This window comes from Myotis daubentonii, chromosome 4 (genome assembly GCF_963259705.1).
Source record: "Myotis daubentonii chromosome 4, mMyoDau2.1, whole genome shotgun sequence".
Taxonomy (NCBI): Eukaryota; Metazoa; Chordata; class Mammalia; order Chiroptera; family Vespertilionidae; genus Myotis; species Myotis daubentonii.
The window spans coordinates 107,696,260-107,715,622 of record NC_081843.1 but is presented as its reverse complement, the minus strand read 5'-3'; the positions used below and the strand labels follow the sequence as shown (position 1 = coordinate 107,715,622).

General features: G+C 41.5%; 1 protein-coding gene across 2 annotated transcripts in view; it reads right to left on the bottom strand.

Moving 5' to 3' along the window:
- Positions 1–19,363, bottom strand: part of OXCT1 (3-oxoacid CoA-transferase 1) — a 130,386-nt gene that overhangs the window by 59,465 nt on the left and 51,558 nt on the right. For both annotated transcript variants that reach the window (XM_059694861.1, XM_059694862.1), the window contains exons 8-9: positions 5,138–5,245; positions 3,543–3,657 (exon numbers count right to left, since the gene is read on the bottom strand). In XM_059694861.1, the coding sequence (XP_059550844.1) occupies positions 3,543–3,657; positions 5,138–5,245 (223 nt within the window). The remainder of the gene's footprint in view (positions 1–3,542; positions 3,658–5,137; positions 5,246–19,363) is intronic.

The window sequence follows — 19,363 nt, the reverse complement described above, 5'->3', positions numbered from 1 at the left end:
CAAATGGTGTGGGTTCAGTCTTGCCTCTCAATACCAGCAATCTGAACAGATCAGCGATATGTAGATAAAAACTCACAGACACAGACCACAGTATTGTGGTTACCGAAGGGGAAGAAGAGGGAGGGTGGTAAAGGGTAAAAGGGTCGAATATATGGTGACAGAAGGAGATTGGACTTTGGGTGGTAAACACACAATCCAATATACAGATGATGTATTATAGACTTGTACAATTCAAACCTATATAATTTTATTAACTAATGTCACCCCAATAAATTTAATTTTAAAAAGGATAAAAAAGATATGCTGCCCAGAACTGCCGACTATGCTGTCCACTACTGCTCGAGAGTGGTAAACACTCACTGTTATTTAAATGCAGTCAAAATCCAAACACTCGTTGTACTAATTACCTCTTCCTATCTCTTTTTTGAGAAAATACTTAAAAGATTAAAAATGGCGGCAGAGTAGGTGGATGCAGCAAGGACATGCTCCCAAGAACAAACTGGAATTACAATTAAAATACAGCAAAACTCCCTGAATCATCAACAGAAGACTCACAGGAGAGAACCCTGATACCTGAGGACTGAAAGTGGAGGCCGCATAGAAACTGGTAAGAGGTGCAGGGGGGCGAAGGCACGAAAGGGCTGGCCAGGTGCCAATAGGCAGCAAGTGAAATTCCAGAGAGATATCTCAGCTATGGGGGTTGCCACTGAGAACTCTGGGGTCTAAGCCCCAAGCTGGGCCCTGCAGCAGAGAGCACCAGAACTGAGAAGGGTATCCACATAACATCTCCCTGTGAAAAGCAGCCAGGTTGCTGTCTGCCAGGGAGTGACAGCTGAAAAGTCAGGCACCCTCTTAACGGGCCAATGCACAAAATCCCCTGTAGAGCTGTTACAGAATTTACCAGGCAACTGGAAAATACACACAGGAGTACTTGGAGATACAGGAAAAACCCATTTATTTCCAGATGTACTAGTACCATGACTCAGGGGAGTCTGTTTCCAAATCCTGAGCAAACCAATATAGAGGAAGCTTTCTCTTTATACCCTTTGGTTTCTTTGTCCCCAAATAAGACTTCTGGACCTTTCTTGGGCTTTGCAAAAAACCCCATGTGTTGGGATGGGTGCCGTGAGACCACACCTAAAGGCCTGTCCTGGCGCCACCACTGATAACCCTGTCCAAGAATTGTGTATTGTTCATGGTTTATGGCCTCTGTAAAATGTGAGTATTTAGGTAAACAGGTCTGGCAAGACCAGATAATTAAGGAAGGAGCAGTGACTAGACTATAGGCTAACGGGAATGTGCATTAGGGATACTATTTAACTAGGTACAGAGTCAGGCTGCTGATCTCCCCCCGCAAAATGTCTTATTTTCTTCATAAGAGTCACCCATCTTGTGCTCTGGCAGAGGGAGGGCAGAGTGGACTAGAGCTGTGTAAGCAAAAGCTAGGATTGAGGACTCGGAGGTTAGAGCTCAGAAGGCAGACATCCCAAGTTTCCTAAGCTGAGTCATTCCCTCACATAGCAGACGACATTTTTCCCACACAGACATTTGCTATATAGGAGGCCTTGCCTGGGGGAAAGACAGTTGATGCACCCTACTGGAAAATACCTTGCCATGAGGCCACTTAAGAGACTAAAAATAACTACTAGCCTCCAGGCAGAAGCAACTGCCCGGCCCTGTTGAAAAAACTCTTGCCACTACCTAGGACATTACCTGGGTCGGGGATCCTATCAGTCTGTAGGCAGAAGTGGTCTCTGGAGGCTTTGAATCTTTGCCTGTCCTAACTAGTCAGAAACAGTGTTTGACACTGTCCTGTACTAGAGATTGAGAGGTATAGAGGATCTACCTAATACATAATCAGAAATCCAAACAGACAGCCAAAATGAGGAGACAAAGAAGCAACCCCCAAATGAAAAAACAAGAAAATTCTCCAGAAGAAATAAATGAAACAAAGATAAGAAAGTTATCTGAAACAGAGTTCAGAGTAATGATGGTAAAGATGCTTAACAGCAAGAAAAAATATACAGAAACTATGAAAAAAGAACAATTGGAAATAAAGAATGACATAACACAAATAAAAAACACATTGGAAGGAATACACAGCAGTGGGGAAGCTAAGGATCGAAGACAGGGTTGAAAAAAAATCAATCAGAGAACCAAAAAGAAAAAATAATGAAAAAACAGGAGGACAGCTTAAGGGAGCTGTGGGACAACGTGAAACGTAACAATATTAGAATAGCTCGTGTGCCAGAAGATGCAGAAAAGGAGAAGGAATAGAGAATGTGTTTGAAGAAATAATGGCAGAAAACTTCTCTAACCTGGTAAAGGAAAAAGACACATAAGTTCAGGAGGCACAGAGAACCCCGAGCAAGAAGAACCCAAACAGGCCCATGCCCAGACACATAATTAAAATGCATCAAAAAAAAAAAATTAGAGAAAGTACTTAAAGAAGAATTTGAGTCATTTACTGAACACCCTTATAAAACATCAGACATAAAAAAGGATACTCAAGAGACCTTTGTCAGAGGAAACAAGGGCCTGTTAAGAAGTTGGGTCTTATAGAGAAAGACAAACACCATATAATTCACTTATATGTGGAATCGAAAGAACAAAATAAATGAACAAACAAAATAGAAGCAGACTCATAGACACAAAGAACACAGTGATGGTGCCAGGTGGGAAGGGGCTAGGGGACTGGGTGAAAAAGGCAAAGGGATCAAGAAGTACAAATTGGTTGTTACAAAATAGGCACGGGGTTATGAAGTCCAGCATAGGGAATATAGCCAATAATATTGGAATCACTATGCATGGTGCCAGGTAGGTACTGGAAATATCAGAGGGAAACACTTCATAAAGTATCTGATTATCTAACCACTATGCTGTACACCTGAAACTAATATAAAATAATACTGAATGTAAACTGTAATTGAAAAATAAATTTTAAAAAAAGTTGGATCTTACGTTTCAACGAGTATGCAAACGTCAGAATACAGAGAAAGCCAAAAGCACTGGCTATAACTAGTACTTCTGAGGTTTAAAACCCTCATCTTGCGTAAGCTCCAATCCCAGTAACATTTAGCCAAATGCCAAATTGCACTGAAGTCTATAGTATATGAGAAAATAGCTAAACAAATTTTTGGTCACCATTTTGTTCAAGAAGGCAAATGGACTATAATTCCAATTTCATATATCCTTCCCTTTGTTAAATTTTTATTTATTGGTTTGGGAGAGAGACAGAGACATCAATTTGTTGTTCCACTTTATGCATTCATTGGTTGCTTCTTGTGTGTGCCCTGACTGGGGATCGAACCCGCAACCTTGGCATATCAGGAAGACACTTGAACCAACTCAGATACTCGGGCAGGCCAACTTCATAAATCTTGATATCTGTAGATTATATGCCACACTTGGTAAAAACTAATCAACCGCTTTAAAAGTTACAAAGGTCTATAAAAAAATCGCCGTGCAGCAGGCCTGGTAGCCTGAAGAACATGGGAAAAGGAGGGCCTCGTCTTTGCCAGTCCCACAAAGATAAAGGATACCATACATGCCATCCTCAAATTCAAGGGCTGCCCGCTTGATGATGCGCTCCCTCACATTATCTCCAGGTTTTCCGGACTTGGCTTTTACATCTTCCTGTTTCCGGGTTGATAAACGCTTTAAGATCAACAGAAATAAATTAGTCATAATTGAGGTACACCTTGGATTTTTATCACTGTAAAGCACAAAAGTTTACTAGAAAAAAATTGAACTCTCTCCTCCTACTACTATGAGGCCAATCTGCAATATAACAGAGTTAAAAAGAGAAAAAAGAGAATACCCAGAAATAATTTTTTTAATCCTCACCCAAGGATATGCTTATTGATTTGTCAGAGGGGAAGGGAGAGAGAGAACAAGAGAAACATTGATGTGAGAGAGAAACATCAATTGGCTGCCTCCCATATGCACCCTGGCCAGGGCTCAAACCAGAAATGTGCCCTGACCAGAAATCGAACCCACAACCTTTTGGTGCACAGGACAACACTCCAACCAATTGAGTCACCTGGCCAGGGCACAAATAATTCTTTAGAAAATAAGGGATTGAGGTCAGATTTATTTGAAGGGCAAGGTATCCTTGCTCTGTCTCTTTGAAGCAATTAATCCCCCTGCTCCTGTCACACTGACTGCTGCTACTGCCACCTCCCAAGGCTCCTACAACTGCACTCTCCTCCAGAGCTCGGGCACTGAGCCGGAACGAAGGGAACAGGAACAGACTTGGGCTCTGCTTTCGCAGGGCTGCCAGAGTGTGTTTACCAGGTGTTGCTCTCTCAACAGCCTATTTCCACCTGCAGAGTCTGGACTGGTTTTGCTACCAGCACATCACAGGGCTCAGGCATATCCAGCAACCAGCCAGGAAAGTATTTCCAAAGCTGAATCTCCTAACACAGACTCTGGTTCCTATTTGCAAATGTTCCATCATTTCTCCCTAGCTGGCTGACATCAGGTTTAGATCGCAGAATGCCTTTTATTTTTTTTTTTTTTTTGTCATCCAAAGGATATAGCCTATCTCTGATTCCCTGATACCCCCAATACATGTTTATTCTGTTGCTGATCCCTAGACACGTATGAATCTTGGTACCCATTCTGGTCCAGATGGTCACTCTTCTAGCTCTGAGTATACTTGAAATACCTCCAATGCTCCTGCAAGCCACTCCTTGCCACAATCTCCTACCCACCAGCTGCCTAGAGCCTAATGCCTAACACTAATGGGAAGTGGCCTTCTTCCCGGACTCTGTAAACCGTAAAGCAACTTTAAGACATTTCTGCATGATCAAACATGGACAGTCCAGCAGGGGGACAGCCTCGGAGACCTACTTATCCTTCTCTACCCGAGGGACAGGGGAGAAGCAACACTATGCATCTTAAGTCAGAACACTCACAGGAGCCTGGAAACCAGGATCACCAGGCACTGTTGGGCTGGACAACAACACAGGTGACATGTCCCTTCACCTGTCCCTTCACCATGAGAAGCTCATACTAAGACCCAGAGAGAGGCTTCCTGCTCGGCTTTAATTCCCTCTTATCTGGAATGAACCCAGGGACACACGTCTCTGATAATCAGACCCGGAAATACTGACAGTGAAGCTAAGTCAACTACCTCAATTCTTTTCTCATATTTTTCTCCCTTTATAAGGCGATGTACATAAATCTTAGGAATATGGATGTCTTCTGGGGCAAAGGATCCAACATCCACAATTTCTTCAACCTATACAAAGAGAAAAAGAAATTTTAATTAAATAGTGAAAGCTTAAAATGAACCCTTTTTATTAAAAAAAAATGAAGTATATGCATCTTCACTTCCAACTTGGGTTGTATACACAATATAACAATACACACACACACACACACACACACACACAGGTGGGTGGGCAAAATCCTATACCAGGGATTACAAGAGGCATTTTAGTGATGGTGTACCTGCTGCCCAACAGCTGGGAAGGAACAGGACACGGAGGACAAAAGCTACCTTCTTTGATAAACAGACAGATCTTGACCCAAATCAAACAAATCTCCCAGGAAGAGTCAGGAAACATGAGGGCATCTAAACTGAAATAGTGGGTACAGATGTGCACCGACGTTCACCTGAGAATGAGTCAGGGGGAGGCAAGGAGACCCCAGCATGTGCTCTGAACCTCTCCACGCTCCGGCATTTCCTCCCCAGCTGGTGACCAGGTGGCGGAGGGGGGGCAGGCAGGGCAGCTGAGCACTGCCACCTCCTCCACCCACAGAACTCTCAGTCATTAGGACTCATTCCCACCTTTACACTTATTCCATTCAACTCTTCGAAGACAGTCCTGACTTTAAAAATTCATGTGTACAGGAATCCATTATCCTAGGGATAAGCATGAAGACTTCCTATTCATGAAGATATTTACCACAGCATTTGCTAAAATATGAAGGAGTTGGAAACCACCTAAATGGTTAATGATAGGACAAATGTAAAATATATCTGCTGTATCCACATAATGAATAGTTAATGACAGCTCATAATTCAATGTTGGCTCTTTGGTCCTATGTGCAAATTATTTCTATACCTACCAAAGACTGAAAGGGAATACACTGAAATACTAATAATTATCATCTCCGGGTGATAATACAAGTTATTTTTGTTTCCCTTCTACTTTTATAATGAAGGAAACCTACAATGTTCTTTTTTTTTTCAATATGCAATAGGCATCAAGTAATTTCCAAAACGAGAAAGTACATACGTGAGAAATGTGATATATTCCTTAATTAGTTAAATAAGTACCAACTAGCACATGCGAAAAAGAAAACAGCAATGCTAAGAAAAACGGTGGTTTCTAAATTCTGAAGCACTTACAAGACTTTGAAATATATTCAGAAATCCTTTTTGCTTCCATTTTTAAAAAAAATAATGTGAGTTATTCCCCATGTCTAACACTCTTCCCAAAGCTCAGGGCCTTCTGCCTCTTGCTTGCATTATTGCAGCAGCTCCCTAACTGTTCTCCCTGACGTGACTCTTCAGCAGGGGCAAGAAATACAAGGGCAAGGGACAGAAACTAGTACTTCTCACTGACACCACAAATGCTGATGGCAACCAATCACTCTTCTCCTCTGGTTCCACCAAAGAAAGTTTCGACAAAAACAACAACCCCAAATTAAGACAAAGTTTCTTCACTGAGAGTAACTGCATCACGACTTTCCCAGCGAAGGAGCGGAAGACACTGGTAAAACAACTCAGATGAAAAGCGCGCATCGGGTAACACCCCAGCACTGGGTAACACCCCATCGGGCCCACGCTTTGCTCTCCTGTTAGGATGATTTGCACACGGTAAAGTGCACGTGCAGCATCTGTTCAAACTTCATCCACACTCAACAGTATGGAAAATTTCTATACAGAAATCAATGCTTTCTCCGAGTTGGTTGGCTGACTTCCATAGCAAAGGAAGAAAAGAATGTGAAGTACAAACCAACCGGAGAAAACATGTTTTCAGACAACCTGTGAAAAGAGTTTTTAAAAAACTGAAGAGGCAGGACCATCTCAATGCTACCCACTGAAGGGGGTGAGGCTTCTGGGCTGGTTTTGTGTGATCACGAGAAAGAACTAGTGTGTGTGTGTGTGTGTGTGTGTGTGTGTGTGTGTGTTGGGTGGGGGGGGCATCTAGTGAGATCAGGCAATAACATAAGAGTCAAAGAAATCTGAAAAGAAAAAATGAATAAAATGCACTTGTTAAGGAAAAAGTAATAATAAAAGTGTGTAAGAGCACTCACAAAGGATGGCAGAGACACACCTCCTAAAGTCACAAGTGGGTGAGATAGAGAAGGAACAAAGAAGAGGCCTCAGTGCAAAGCAATGGGCATGCGCAGGTGTCCTCAGACAAGGTCAAGTTGGAAGCAAGGTAGCTAGGAACCACCCAGACTTCTCCTTGGCGCTGTGCATAGATCTTGTGTGGCACCATCTGGTCCATCTAAAAAATCCAGACACTTGAGGCTTCTCTAATTAGTACTTGTCGTCAGTCATTAGCAGGAAAATTGAGGCTAGGAAATGTTAATTATTATTGATTTGAACTCTCTTTTCCAAGGTTGCTTTCTCTGCCCTGCACGCATGCTACTTTATAATTCTGAAAAGTTGTATAATAAAGCTCGGAGAGAGATCAGAATTCATCCTTGGGTGACAATGTTTTTGTTTTTACTTGGCAAGTACTATTTATATCTCAGGCAAAGGAACAGAGGAGCTGCCAGGCAATAACTTCCTTATTTTTATTTATTTATTTATTTTTTTAGTGACAACCTCCATCCGTTACAGCCACAGAAACGGCCCGACCCGTGGAGGCTGCTAGTGGAGAAGGCTGTGAACCTGCAAACCCGGATGTTTCATGATGCAAAGTGAGGGCTGTGGGGGAGGGAAAGAGGCAGGAATCACATGGCAGACTTTTTCCCTGAATCATTTTAACTTTCAACAAGATTTCGAATGACTGGGTTGTTCAGTTGGTTGGAGCATCGTCTCATACACCAAAAGGTTGCAGGTTCAATGCCCGGTTGGGAAGCATATGGGAGGCAACGAATCGATGTTTCTCTCCCTCTCTCTTTCTCCTTCCTCTCTCTCTAAAATCAATAAACATATTCTCAGGTGAGGATTTAAAAAAAAAAAAGGTTAAGAACGAACATTCATCTTTTGCCAAGAAATAAAAAAAGCAGACAAGCAGCAGCAATAATGTCTGTCATCCTATGAAACACCAACCCAAATCAGCAAAAGCTGAAGCCTAGAAAAATGGAAGAGGAAGGCAATGAGCAATAACAGAGCCAGGTACGTGCTGGATGCAGAGGTGCTCTGGAGGTCAGTTTAAGCGAGAGAACAGGTAAGATGAAGAAAACGTGGAGAAAAGGCAAGTCAGCATGCAGGGCATCCTTCCCCAAAACCCAAAGAAAAAGAAAAAATTTTCATTAATCCAAAGGAGCAGAAAAGTCCCTATCTTCTTAAGCTTCGTGCTAAGAAATGAGATGACTGGTACAAAACATAGGAGAAGATGGCATGAAAGCTAAAAAGGCTTGGAGCACATGCATGTGGTCTTAGAGGTCTACATGGGAAGGCACAGGGACTGAAAAGACGAATGGCTATTAAAGAATCTGAAGCCTGCCCTAACTGGTTTGGCTCAGTGGATAGAGCGTCGGCCTGCGGACTGAAGGGTCCCAGGTTCGAATCCGGTCAGGGGCCTGTACCTTGGTTGGGGGCACATCCCCAGTGGGGGGCGTGCAGGAGGCAGCTGATTGATGTTTCTTTCTCATTGATGTTTCTAACTCTCTATCTCTGTCCCTTCCCCTCTGTAAAAAATCAATAAAATATATTTTAAAAAAAATCAATAAAATATATTTTTTTTAAAAAAGAATCTGCAGCCTTAAAAACGATGGCAAGTATGATGGCACAATCGTTACTGAAACCTGATTGACTGGATCTGAGGCCCACAGACATTCCACCACGTGCAGTGAAAATAAGCTGCCCACGTATGTGAAAGGACAAGGAACTAGGCACACATCCGGGAAGCCACGACCTAGGGCAGAAATGTGAGAAAGTGTATTTAAAGTGATTTCAAAGAAGAAAGAATATCACCCTAATGACTATGGAATCAGAGTGCTCACTAAACTAAAGAGGCAGATAACATATTTTTATAGAAATGATAAAGTCGGCTCAGAAATAAGACAGTGCTATTATGAGAGACACTAATTTTTGAACATCTTCTATTCATGATATTCTGCTGATAAATCCTCTATTGTCCTCTGACAAGTTCTATCTCTCAGAATGAAACCGTGAGACAGAAACCGTGATTCCGGACTTCCAACCAATGAGGATAGCTGCTTGGTAAAGCAGAAATGATGGGAACCCTGAGAGAAAGTGCCAAGGTAAAACTGAAATTTGTAGGGGACCAGGAACTGAATCCCGGACATGCGTAGAAATGGATCCAGATCTGGGAAGAAAAGCAGATTTCAAAAAGTTGAGAGAAAAAGACAAGTGGGTTCAAGTGGTCAGAAACTCTTAGTGACAAACGGGGCTTGCCAGGCTCTCACCCCCACTCGGACAATGTGCAGACAGATCGTCCTGACGACGAAGAGAACGACGTGGAAACAAACCAAGGTGGAAAATGGTTTCTGCTGGCTAGGAGAACAAAATAGGCCAATACTAAGTGAACGAAATTCACTAGGGATCAAGGTTAATGTAATTAAATAAATGCCTGGACTAATACATTTTTTTGAAAAGGAAATAAAAGGGTTTAGCTAACTACCAGCTCAAAGACTATAATGTAGAGCAGCGGTTCTCAACCTGTGGGTCGCGACCCCTTTGAGGGTCCAAAGACCCTTTCACAGGGGTCGCCTAAGACCATCGGAAAACACATATATAATTACATATTGTTTTTGTGATTAATCACTATGCTTTAATTATGTTGAATTTGTAACAATGAAATTGGGGGTCACCACAACATGAGGAACTATATTAAAGGGTCGCAGCATCAGGAAGGTTGAGAACCACTGATGTAGAGGATACCCCAAAAACTCCAAAAGAATCTTCCTTTCTCCACTTGCTGTCCAACCTCAGAGTTCACAATAATCATCTTCAACCAAATGTCCCTCATTACTTAAGTAAAAACAGTTCTTCCCCCCTCCATTATCTCATTTAGAAACACTGGGTAAGAAGGAAAATGGATGATGCAGTTTAAATTCTTTAGAAGAAAAGGTTTACCTAAACTAACTCAATTTATTAAAACTAAGACTAGCAGCAAAATAAGTAGGACAGATTGATCCCCCCAAAAAAACAGAAATATTACTTTACTCAGAGACTATCCCAATAGTTTTTATAGTGTGAGAATTGTTTTTTAAAAAAACAAACTTAAAGCAGTTTATTGTAAATATTGTTTTCATTCCCACTGACTCTAATACCACATCCAAACAGTTTCAGCCCATGCTAGTATTTTGCTAACACATTTGCTTTGACCAAAAATTCCAATCTTCAAATAACATTCAGGAAGTATTATTAATATACAATTTTATGTCACATATTTTCCTTAAAAAATTTTTTTTAATATATTTTATTGATTTTTTACAGAGAGGAAGGGAGAGGGATAGAGAGTTAGAAACATCGATGAGAGAGAAACATCGATCAGCTGCCTCGCGCACACTCCCTACTGGGGATGTGCCTGCAACCAAGGTGCATGCCCTTGACCGGAATCAAACCTGGGACCCTTGAGTCCGCAGGCCGACGGTCTATCTCAGGGGTGGGCAAACTTTTTGACTCGAGGGCCGCAATGGGTTCTTAAACTGGACCGGAGGGCCGGAACAAAAGCATGGATGGAGTGTTTGTGTGAACTAATATAAATTCAAAGTAAACATCATTACAAAAAGGGTACGGTCTTTTTTTTCTTTAGTTTTATTCATTTCAAACGGGCCGTATCTGGCCCGCGGGCCGTAGTTTGCCCACGGCTGCTCTATCTGCTGAGCCGAACGGGTCAGGGCTCCTTAAAAAATTTTTATTAGAACTGTAGCAAATCCAGAGAAGTAATTAAAGTGAGTCCATCTACCCGAATGAATTAAAATACTTCTAACATGTTAATTCAAAGCACCAGTCTTATCTATAATAGTAAGAAAAAAAACTATACCATTATCACATGGCCCCAGGAAAGCAGGAAGACATGATATAATTAATAGAATTAAACTAGGAACATTTTCAATGAAGAGTTATGGAGAAACAGGGAGAAAAAGAAAGTTTGTGTTGGGTTTTACAGCCCCAGAAATACTGCCTTCCCTATTAGTGATGCTGACTAAAATGTTAAAAGGTTACTATGCAACAGGGGATGAATATGCCATACTTATTTATATAAAACTACCCATATTAATCTTAGTAAATGTTAAAACCAGCTTGTTACTCCAACCTGGTTTTTTCTCTCAAAACTAGAGCTTGCATGTTAAGTTTTTTTAGTATACATCACAATCCAGCAACTTCAGCTCCTGTGTGACCCTAAGGAGCAGCCTGACCTTCAAGGCCCTGGCACCTGGCACAGACGGCCGAGACACAGGAATTCACCGACAAAAACCAGATGGCCAACTCAAGGACACTGCCTGCATGCCCCCAGTCCCTCTGCCTGATCTCTTTGTTCTGCTTTCCCTCTCCTTCCCTATAAAAACCTCTGCCTGCACTGAGATGTGAAGAAAGAGTTTTGAGGACAGGAGTCTACACATCTTCTCAAGTCACCAGCAACTTGAATAATCTCCTTTCCTTCTTACCAGCACCAGCTCATGAGTTTGGCTTTTGTTGCTTCAGGCAGTCAAACCTGTGTCCCGTTACAACTACTCTTTAAGACTTGCTTCCTTCCATTTTAGGCTGTTAATCATCTTCGGAGTTCTTGATTATGCAAGAACACAGTATTTAACACAAACTGCAAGGGAGAATTGGGTTAAACCAGTGGTTCTCAACCTTCCTAATGCCACGACCCTGTAATACAGTTCCTCATGTTATGGTGACCCCCAACCATAAAATTCTTTTCGTTGCTACTTCATAACTGGAATTTTGCTACTGTTATGAATCGTAATGTAAATATCTGATATGCAGGATGTATTTTCATTGTTACAAATTGAACATAATTAAAGCATAGTGATGAATCACAAAAACAATATGTAATTATATATGTGTTTTCCGATGGTCTTAGGAGACCCCTGTGGCAGGGTCGTTTGACCCCCAAAGGGGTCACAACCTACAGGATGAGAACCACTGGGTTAAACTCTTTCATCTCCAGAACACAGATAATGGCTGTTTAATCTAACAGAATTGACTCAAATTCAGCTCGAGAATGACTCAATAATTCCTAAATTTAAAATCACTTCCCATGTGCAACAGATAACAACTTCCTTTTTCATTTCATCTTTTAAATGTTCTCCATATGTTTTCAATTCTATGAAGCAGTAAGCAAAGCAGAATCCTAACCCTATTTATTTCATTACAAATTAAAATGCCATGTTGGTTTTCCCTGATTTAGTCTAAGAAAGGTAGGCATAACACAAAAGAATAAACTTCTAAACAAAATATCCTCTTTCTTCTCTCTGTGCTTCAGTTTCACAGACTAGCCCTTTAAGTCTAAGAAATTCAAACATCATCACATTCTCTGCTGTGATTTTAGCATTGAGATAAAATGGCCCTTCCCATCATACAAACAGCAGACACACAATCGGGCTGGAATCACTTGGTTCCTGATTTTCAAAACAAACTGAATTTCAGCCTCTAGTCCTCACTAGGAAACCAGGATCAGTCCTAACTTGAAGGCCCTCATTCACAGCAATGATGGAAACCTACAGGGAAGAGAGTTGATTGAGGTCCCAAATCTAGAACGTCTTCTTGCCATATACACCTCATCCCCAAAACTCAACACCATATTTTAAAAAATTAAGAATGACAATTAAGAGAAGAGCCCTGATCTTTTAGTCAGAATTTACCCATCACAGAAAAGTGGCTGAGGTTGATAGAAAAGAGTAGTTTATTGATGCCAATACTCTGTAAGAGAGTAATTTCTGTCCTTATGAATCTAATGTCATACTGACTTCTTCCATACTTAAAAAATGAGATAACAGAGCATGCTTCAGAGAACTAGATTTGGGGTCAGAAGATGCAGATTTAGGGCTGAGCCCTAATTATCATCTAGAACTGTGTTCTTATGTGAATCACAGTCATTTCATCTCTAAAATGTGCAATTTTAACTTTAAATGATGCTCAACATTCTTCCCAGGCCTCGTGTAACGGCTCTCAATGGCCTTGTCCTGCTTAATAATAGACTGAGTTGCGTTTCAGAGACAACAGACCAAAACCACAAGTCATGCAGCTGAAGAATGTGCAAAGGAGAGAACTTGGACCTGCCGCTGCACCGGAAACCAAAGTCTCGTACCCCCTTCCCCCAAAGGAACAAAAGGACCAGGACATCATTGAAACTGGAACACCCGAGCTTTCAGAAGCCAAGGGTCTGCTGTGTAGGAAGATCTGCTGTTGACATCCCTTAACCGTAGTGGCCAAGTTTCAAGGTCCTCTGATTAAACCTTGCCCACCAGCACTTCCACTACCTGTTCCCCGGGCCCCTTAAAAACCCTGGTCCAGTGAGCAAGATGGATCTGGGGGACCATTAGTCTCCCATCTTCATGGTTGGCACCTTCTCGATCACTAAACCTTTCCTAACTCCAATCTTTGCCATTTTGAGCCTTGGCCTTTCGCAGCACCAGGCACTCCGACTTTGGTTAAGTAACACTTGCATGTTTTATAACAAGACCTTAGAGTCCGCACATTAATGCATCTTTCTAATTATTCTAGGTTGTTGACCCCTAGACCAGTTCCCTCCTGCTGGGTGTATTTTGGTAAATGAAACACATGATTTTAATTCCATGCTACTTAGTATCTTCACTACCCCTCTGAACGTGTGCGTTTGCTATGCTAATGCTCTCCTGACTAACCAGGCTATTGCATTTACTGAACCAGTTTATGTGCCACCGATTTTATAATCCTCTGCATGTCTAGTTAACTACCACATGGCTTGCTCTGCTTTAGCTGAGTAATAAGAGCCTCCTGAATGAGACACACTATCTATTTCAGCCAGCATTCAAAGGCACACCTTGAGATAAAAGGATCCTGGAGAAGTCAGAGGCAGCGAGGCACAGTAATAAGGAAGGGAATTACAGAACGGCTGGCAGCAGATTATCAAGTCTCTCGATGCAGGGCCCAACAAAGGCCTCAAATAAAGGAACAACCACTGAGCACAAGGCATTTTTTGCTTTCTCAGACCACGGCAGGATAATGATGTCAATCGACTAGAATGGGCAGAACATTTCTAAGCCTGCAAAGTGATGCTTGTATTTTAAAATCACTAGCTCTCGGTAACTCCAACATCATTTATTGAGCATCTATTATGTCCCAGGCATTGTGCCAGGGGCTGGGAATACAAAGATGAGTGGAACAAGGTCCTATGAGGTGCTCAGTCGAATGGAAGAGATAGGTAAAAGATAGGTAAACAGCTAATCACAATATAACATGGTAATAAATGCTTCCACTGAGCAGAAAATGAAATAAGAAGGGTGGGAAGGGCATACCAGGCAGCAGGAATGGCCTGGAGTCAAGGAAGGATGTGATCTATAGGGGAGGGTGAAGTGATGGCCCCCATGAGAGGATTTAGGATACACAGAAACAGGGTGGGCAGAGAGAAGTTCGAAATTGTTATGTTATGTCACGAGGAACCTAATTTTGGAAAAGCTATCCAAAATAGCAACAGCTACCCTGAACAGAAAAGAAATGCGATTTCCTTCATTCTTCAAAAAACTCCCAAGAGAGTTCACCTTCCCAAATGCTATCAGGACAGTTTCTTTTGATTATGGTGGCTTCTCTCCAGAAAGAATACTATTAACAGCTTGGCAATTATAGCCTCTCACTATTATTAATTTGGTTGTGCACCTGGATTTTCTAGGGACCTAATAAAAGGCCCCAGGGAAAATTTGAATATATTCTAATTTTAGGAGGCTGCCATATGCTATAGGATCAAACTACCGAAATGTGTTTATAAGAAATATAACCAGCCCAGCCAGCGTGGTTGAGTGTTGGCCTATGAACCAGATCATCACATGCAGGAGGCAGCCGATCAAGGATTCTCTCTCATCATTGATGTTTCTATCTCCCTCTCCCTCTCCCTCTCCCTTCCACTCTGAAATCAATAAAAAATATATTTTCAAAAAAATTAAAAAGAAATATAACCAAAAACACCAAAGGGGTCAATGAGTAATGCTTATCATTTTTCTTCTCACACATTTCTTCTTTAAATCACTATGTAAGCCAGGACCTGAAAATGCCTTATTTTTGTAAGTTATAGTCTTGAACCAGAAAGATTTAGAGAGTAACTCCTAGATAAGAAAAAAATAGCAGCTAATTTTTAAAATGAAACAATCTTACATAAGCCTTAATTATCGTTTCAGCATTTGTAGACTAGCTCTATATTTGAAGTGGAAAAAATAACACTTTGACAAGGTCTCTGAAAGGAGTGAGGAAAGCCACTGTTATTTTCATGGGAGTGACTTTAAAATCACAAGGTAAATTCTTAACACAAACCTGGAATAAATCAATAAGTGGGTCAAAAGTTGGCAGTTAAACTGAAGGAGAAAGCAAAATTAGTAAATGGAATCTTTGTCCTTTTTACAATAAGATAATTTTGTTCTGAGAGCATTCCCCTCGGTTTATGTCAGTCTACTATGCCTTATTATCCAATAACCTTTCCGGAGAGAATATCATAGATAAAGAATCCAAAACCACTATATTATGTTAGAGATGCCCTCTGGCCCTTTCCTCCCTTCTCTTTTTCCACAGAATCTATGTCCCCATTTGCAACGAGATGATTTTGTGGGAAATCGTGACCATAAGTTTGAAAGAGCTGTCTCAAAACAGTGAATCAACAGAGCAACTGACTCACGCCTTATTTTAGGAATGGGTTCTGTGGGGATAGCTGCCAATCACGGTTACCTTCTCTTGGGGAGCCTTACCCATCTTTACTTCCTCAACTGGGTTCTGCTGCGGGTTTCAAAATGCTCTTCCTTATCTAGTCTACTAGCACAGCAGATCAAGTTCAGGCCCAGGGTGGGGAATCCCCCAAGAGGCTGGGTTCGAACTCAGAGACCCGAGCTCCAGAGCACACATCACCACCATCCTCCCTTTCCCCCTCACACAGCTCCTCATCTACGTGGAAGACTCAAGAACACCTGGGAGTGAAATACTAGAGACATGGATTCCTATAAAAATAACTAGAGTAATACTTACAGCAACATATAAAACCACAAAAGAAATACAAACAGCCAATCAATATTTAACTCCCTCGGTCATGAAAGATATGCAAATTAAAACAATAGGACAGCATTTTTCACCTAGCAAATTATCAAAAAAATTTAAGTATAATATCCATCTACTTTCATATGTTATTACGGGGTTATAATTGAAATTACCTTTGTGGGGAACGATTTAGCAATATTTATTGAAAGTTTGTAAAATGTTGATGTACACAACCCAAAATCCACTTCTAGAAATTTTGTCACAGAAAATAGACATGCACAGGAATAAGGATTCTCACTAAAGCATTATTAATAATCGGGAAAGATAAAAAACAACATAGAAGTCCAACAGTAGAGAGCTGTTAATATAAATTGAGTATAACTACCAAATATCCTTTTGGGTGAATATTTAGTAAACTCCAAAAAAAACCTTAATGTTCTGCTTAATGAAAAAATATATATACAATGTGGCCCTAGATTTTATTTTTTAAAAAAACAAATTAAAGAAATCAAGACAAGAGACACCCCCAATTCCATTTTTTCCCCCCTCAAGGCCCTTGGTTCTATGCAGGAAGGTTCTCATTTTATAGCTTCTAGATCATTTTATTTTATAAGTTTTAAGAGGTTAATGTTACTGAATGATTTTTAATTTTGTGTTTATGGAAGTATTAACATTGTCCTGGAGCTACACTTAGTTGACTGAAAAATTCAATTAGCTAGATGTCTATGACCCTGCCAGTAAAGAGATAGTAAATTATATTAAAAACTAGAGGCCCGGTGCACAAAAATTTGTGCACTCGGGGGGGGGGGGAGGGGGGGTCCCTCAGCCTGGCCTGTGCCCTCTAGCAGTCTGGGACCCCTCGGGAGATAACGACCTGCTGGCTTAGGCCTGCTCCCGGGTGGCAGAGGGCAGGCCCAATCCCTAGGTGCAGCCCCTGGTCGGGCTCAGAGCAGGGCTGATTGGGGAGTTGGGGCGCCGCCCCCTGTCACACTCAAGGCAGGGTCGATGGGGAGGTTGTGGAGCAACCCCCTGTCACACACAGAGCAGGGCCCATCAGGGGGGTTGGGGCTCTGTACCCTGTCACGCACAGAGCAGGGCCGATCAGGGGGTTGGGCGCTGCACCCTGTCACACACAGAGCAGGGTGGATAGGGAGGTTGTGGCCCCGCCCCCTGTCACACACAGAGCCGCAGGGCAATCAGGGGGTTTGGGCGCTGCCCCCTGTCACGCTGATCCCGGTGCCGGGAGGCATATTACCCTTTTACTATATAGGGTAGAGGCCTGGTGCATGGGTGGGGCCGGCTGGTTTGCCCTGAAGGGTGTTCTGGATCAGGGTGGGGGTCCCCACTGGGGTGCCTGGCCAGTCTGGGTGAGGGGCTGAGGGCTGTTTTCAGGCTGGGGGTGACTGAACTCCCAAACGCTCCTTTTTTCCTTTTTTTTTTTTTTAATTCTGGGCCAGCTTTAGCTTGAGGCTTGGCTCCAGCTCTTAGGCCTCCGGCTGAAAGTAGGTTTCTGGCCTTTGCTTACAATGTTGCCAATCTGCTGGCTGAAGTCGGGTGGTATTCGTTACAATGTTTCTTAAACTGCCCGCTCAGAGGCCTGCAGCGACAGGCGGGGAACGTTGGTTTCCTCCGTCACTGAGGCAACCAAGCCTCATGTTAGTTTCAAGCTGCCTGGCTGCCAGCCGCCATCTTGGCTGACAGTTAATTTGCATAACTCGCTGATTAGCCAATGAAAAGGGTATCGGTCGTACGCCAATTACCATGTTTCTCTTTTATTAGATAGGATGTGAATACTGAAAAGTGTAAAGCAAAAGGCACCTACCATTATTCCCTTGTGCTTAAAAACTTGAATTCTGGAGGCAGAAAGAAATGGGTCTCGATCTTAACTCTCCCTCTTACTAGCTTCATTTACATAAATTGTTCCTTATTCTTCTTTCCTCTCTTGTAAAGATAAAAAAAAAAAAAAAAACCTCTGGTTTGTGTGGCTCAGCTGGTTGGGATTCATCCTAGGCACAAAAAGGTGGCCAGTTGAGTCCCGGTCAGGGCATATGCCTGGGTCGCAGGCTCCAACCCCAGGACGGGGTATGTATGGAGCAGCCGATACATGTTTCTCTCTCCCTCTCCCTTCCTCTGTCTCTAAAAATCAATTTTTTTAAAAAAATCTTTAAAAAAAAGATAATAAAACCTACCTCATCGGTTATTATAATTAGTGACTTAAAATGCTTTGCACATAAGTGCATGGTATAAATAGTACTTGTCACTATTGTTGTTGTGATTTTCATTAAATCTGGCTATAACTTTCACCTCGCCAATATTTCAATTTGTAGAGTCTCTTGCACTCTGTGTAGGGTATACTTCAGTTGTATCCATTATTCTTGGAGCATTTTACTACCCTTATTTTATGGGAATTAATTTCATGAAAAGTTTTCCTATCTCCTTATAAAACCTAGTCCTCTTTAATACACACATAAAATAGTTGGTAGACTAAAAACATGAACCGACAAAGAGGAAAAATAACTGAAAACTTCTTGGGTACAAACATATTGCCAAAGCATTAAGAAAAAAATCTATAAATAAAACAGTAGCTAAAATACTTCTTTTTTATCAATTCTCAAAATTAATGAGCTGTGCAAATTCTTCAATTTGAGAGAAATTTAAATTATATGGAAAAAAAAACTCAACAGCCTTAATCCTATAGCTTTTTAGAGTCAACCTGTAGTCATCCGAGTTTGGTAATGGTGAATTTTTCTTCCCTGAGTTTTGTCTGTGCCAGCAAAGCTTAAAATTTTAAAAGTGAAATTATAATTGAAAAGAACCTTTTTACAATGCAAGGCAAAACTTTAATCCCTTTAGCAAATTATTTAAGAAAACTAAATAGTTTCTTTAAAACTCCTCCTCCTCCTCCTTCTTTGAACGACCCAGCTCCTTTTCACATAGAGCACAGAAGAGGCACTAGATTTCTTCACACCTCTGTTTAATTTCCCTTCTATAAGGCTTGGACTTAAGATTCTCTTCAAAGGAATTGAATGTGGACTT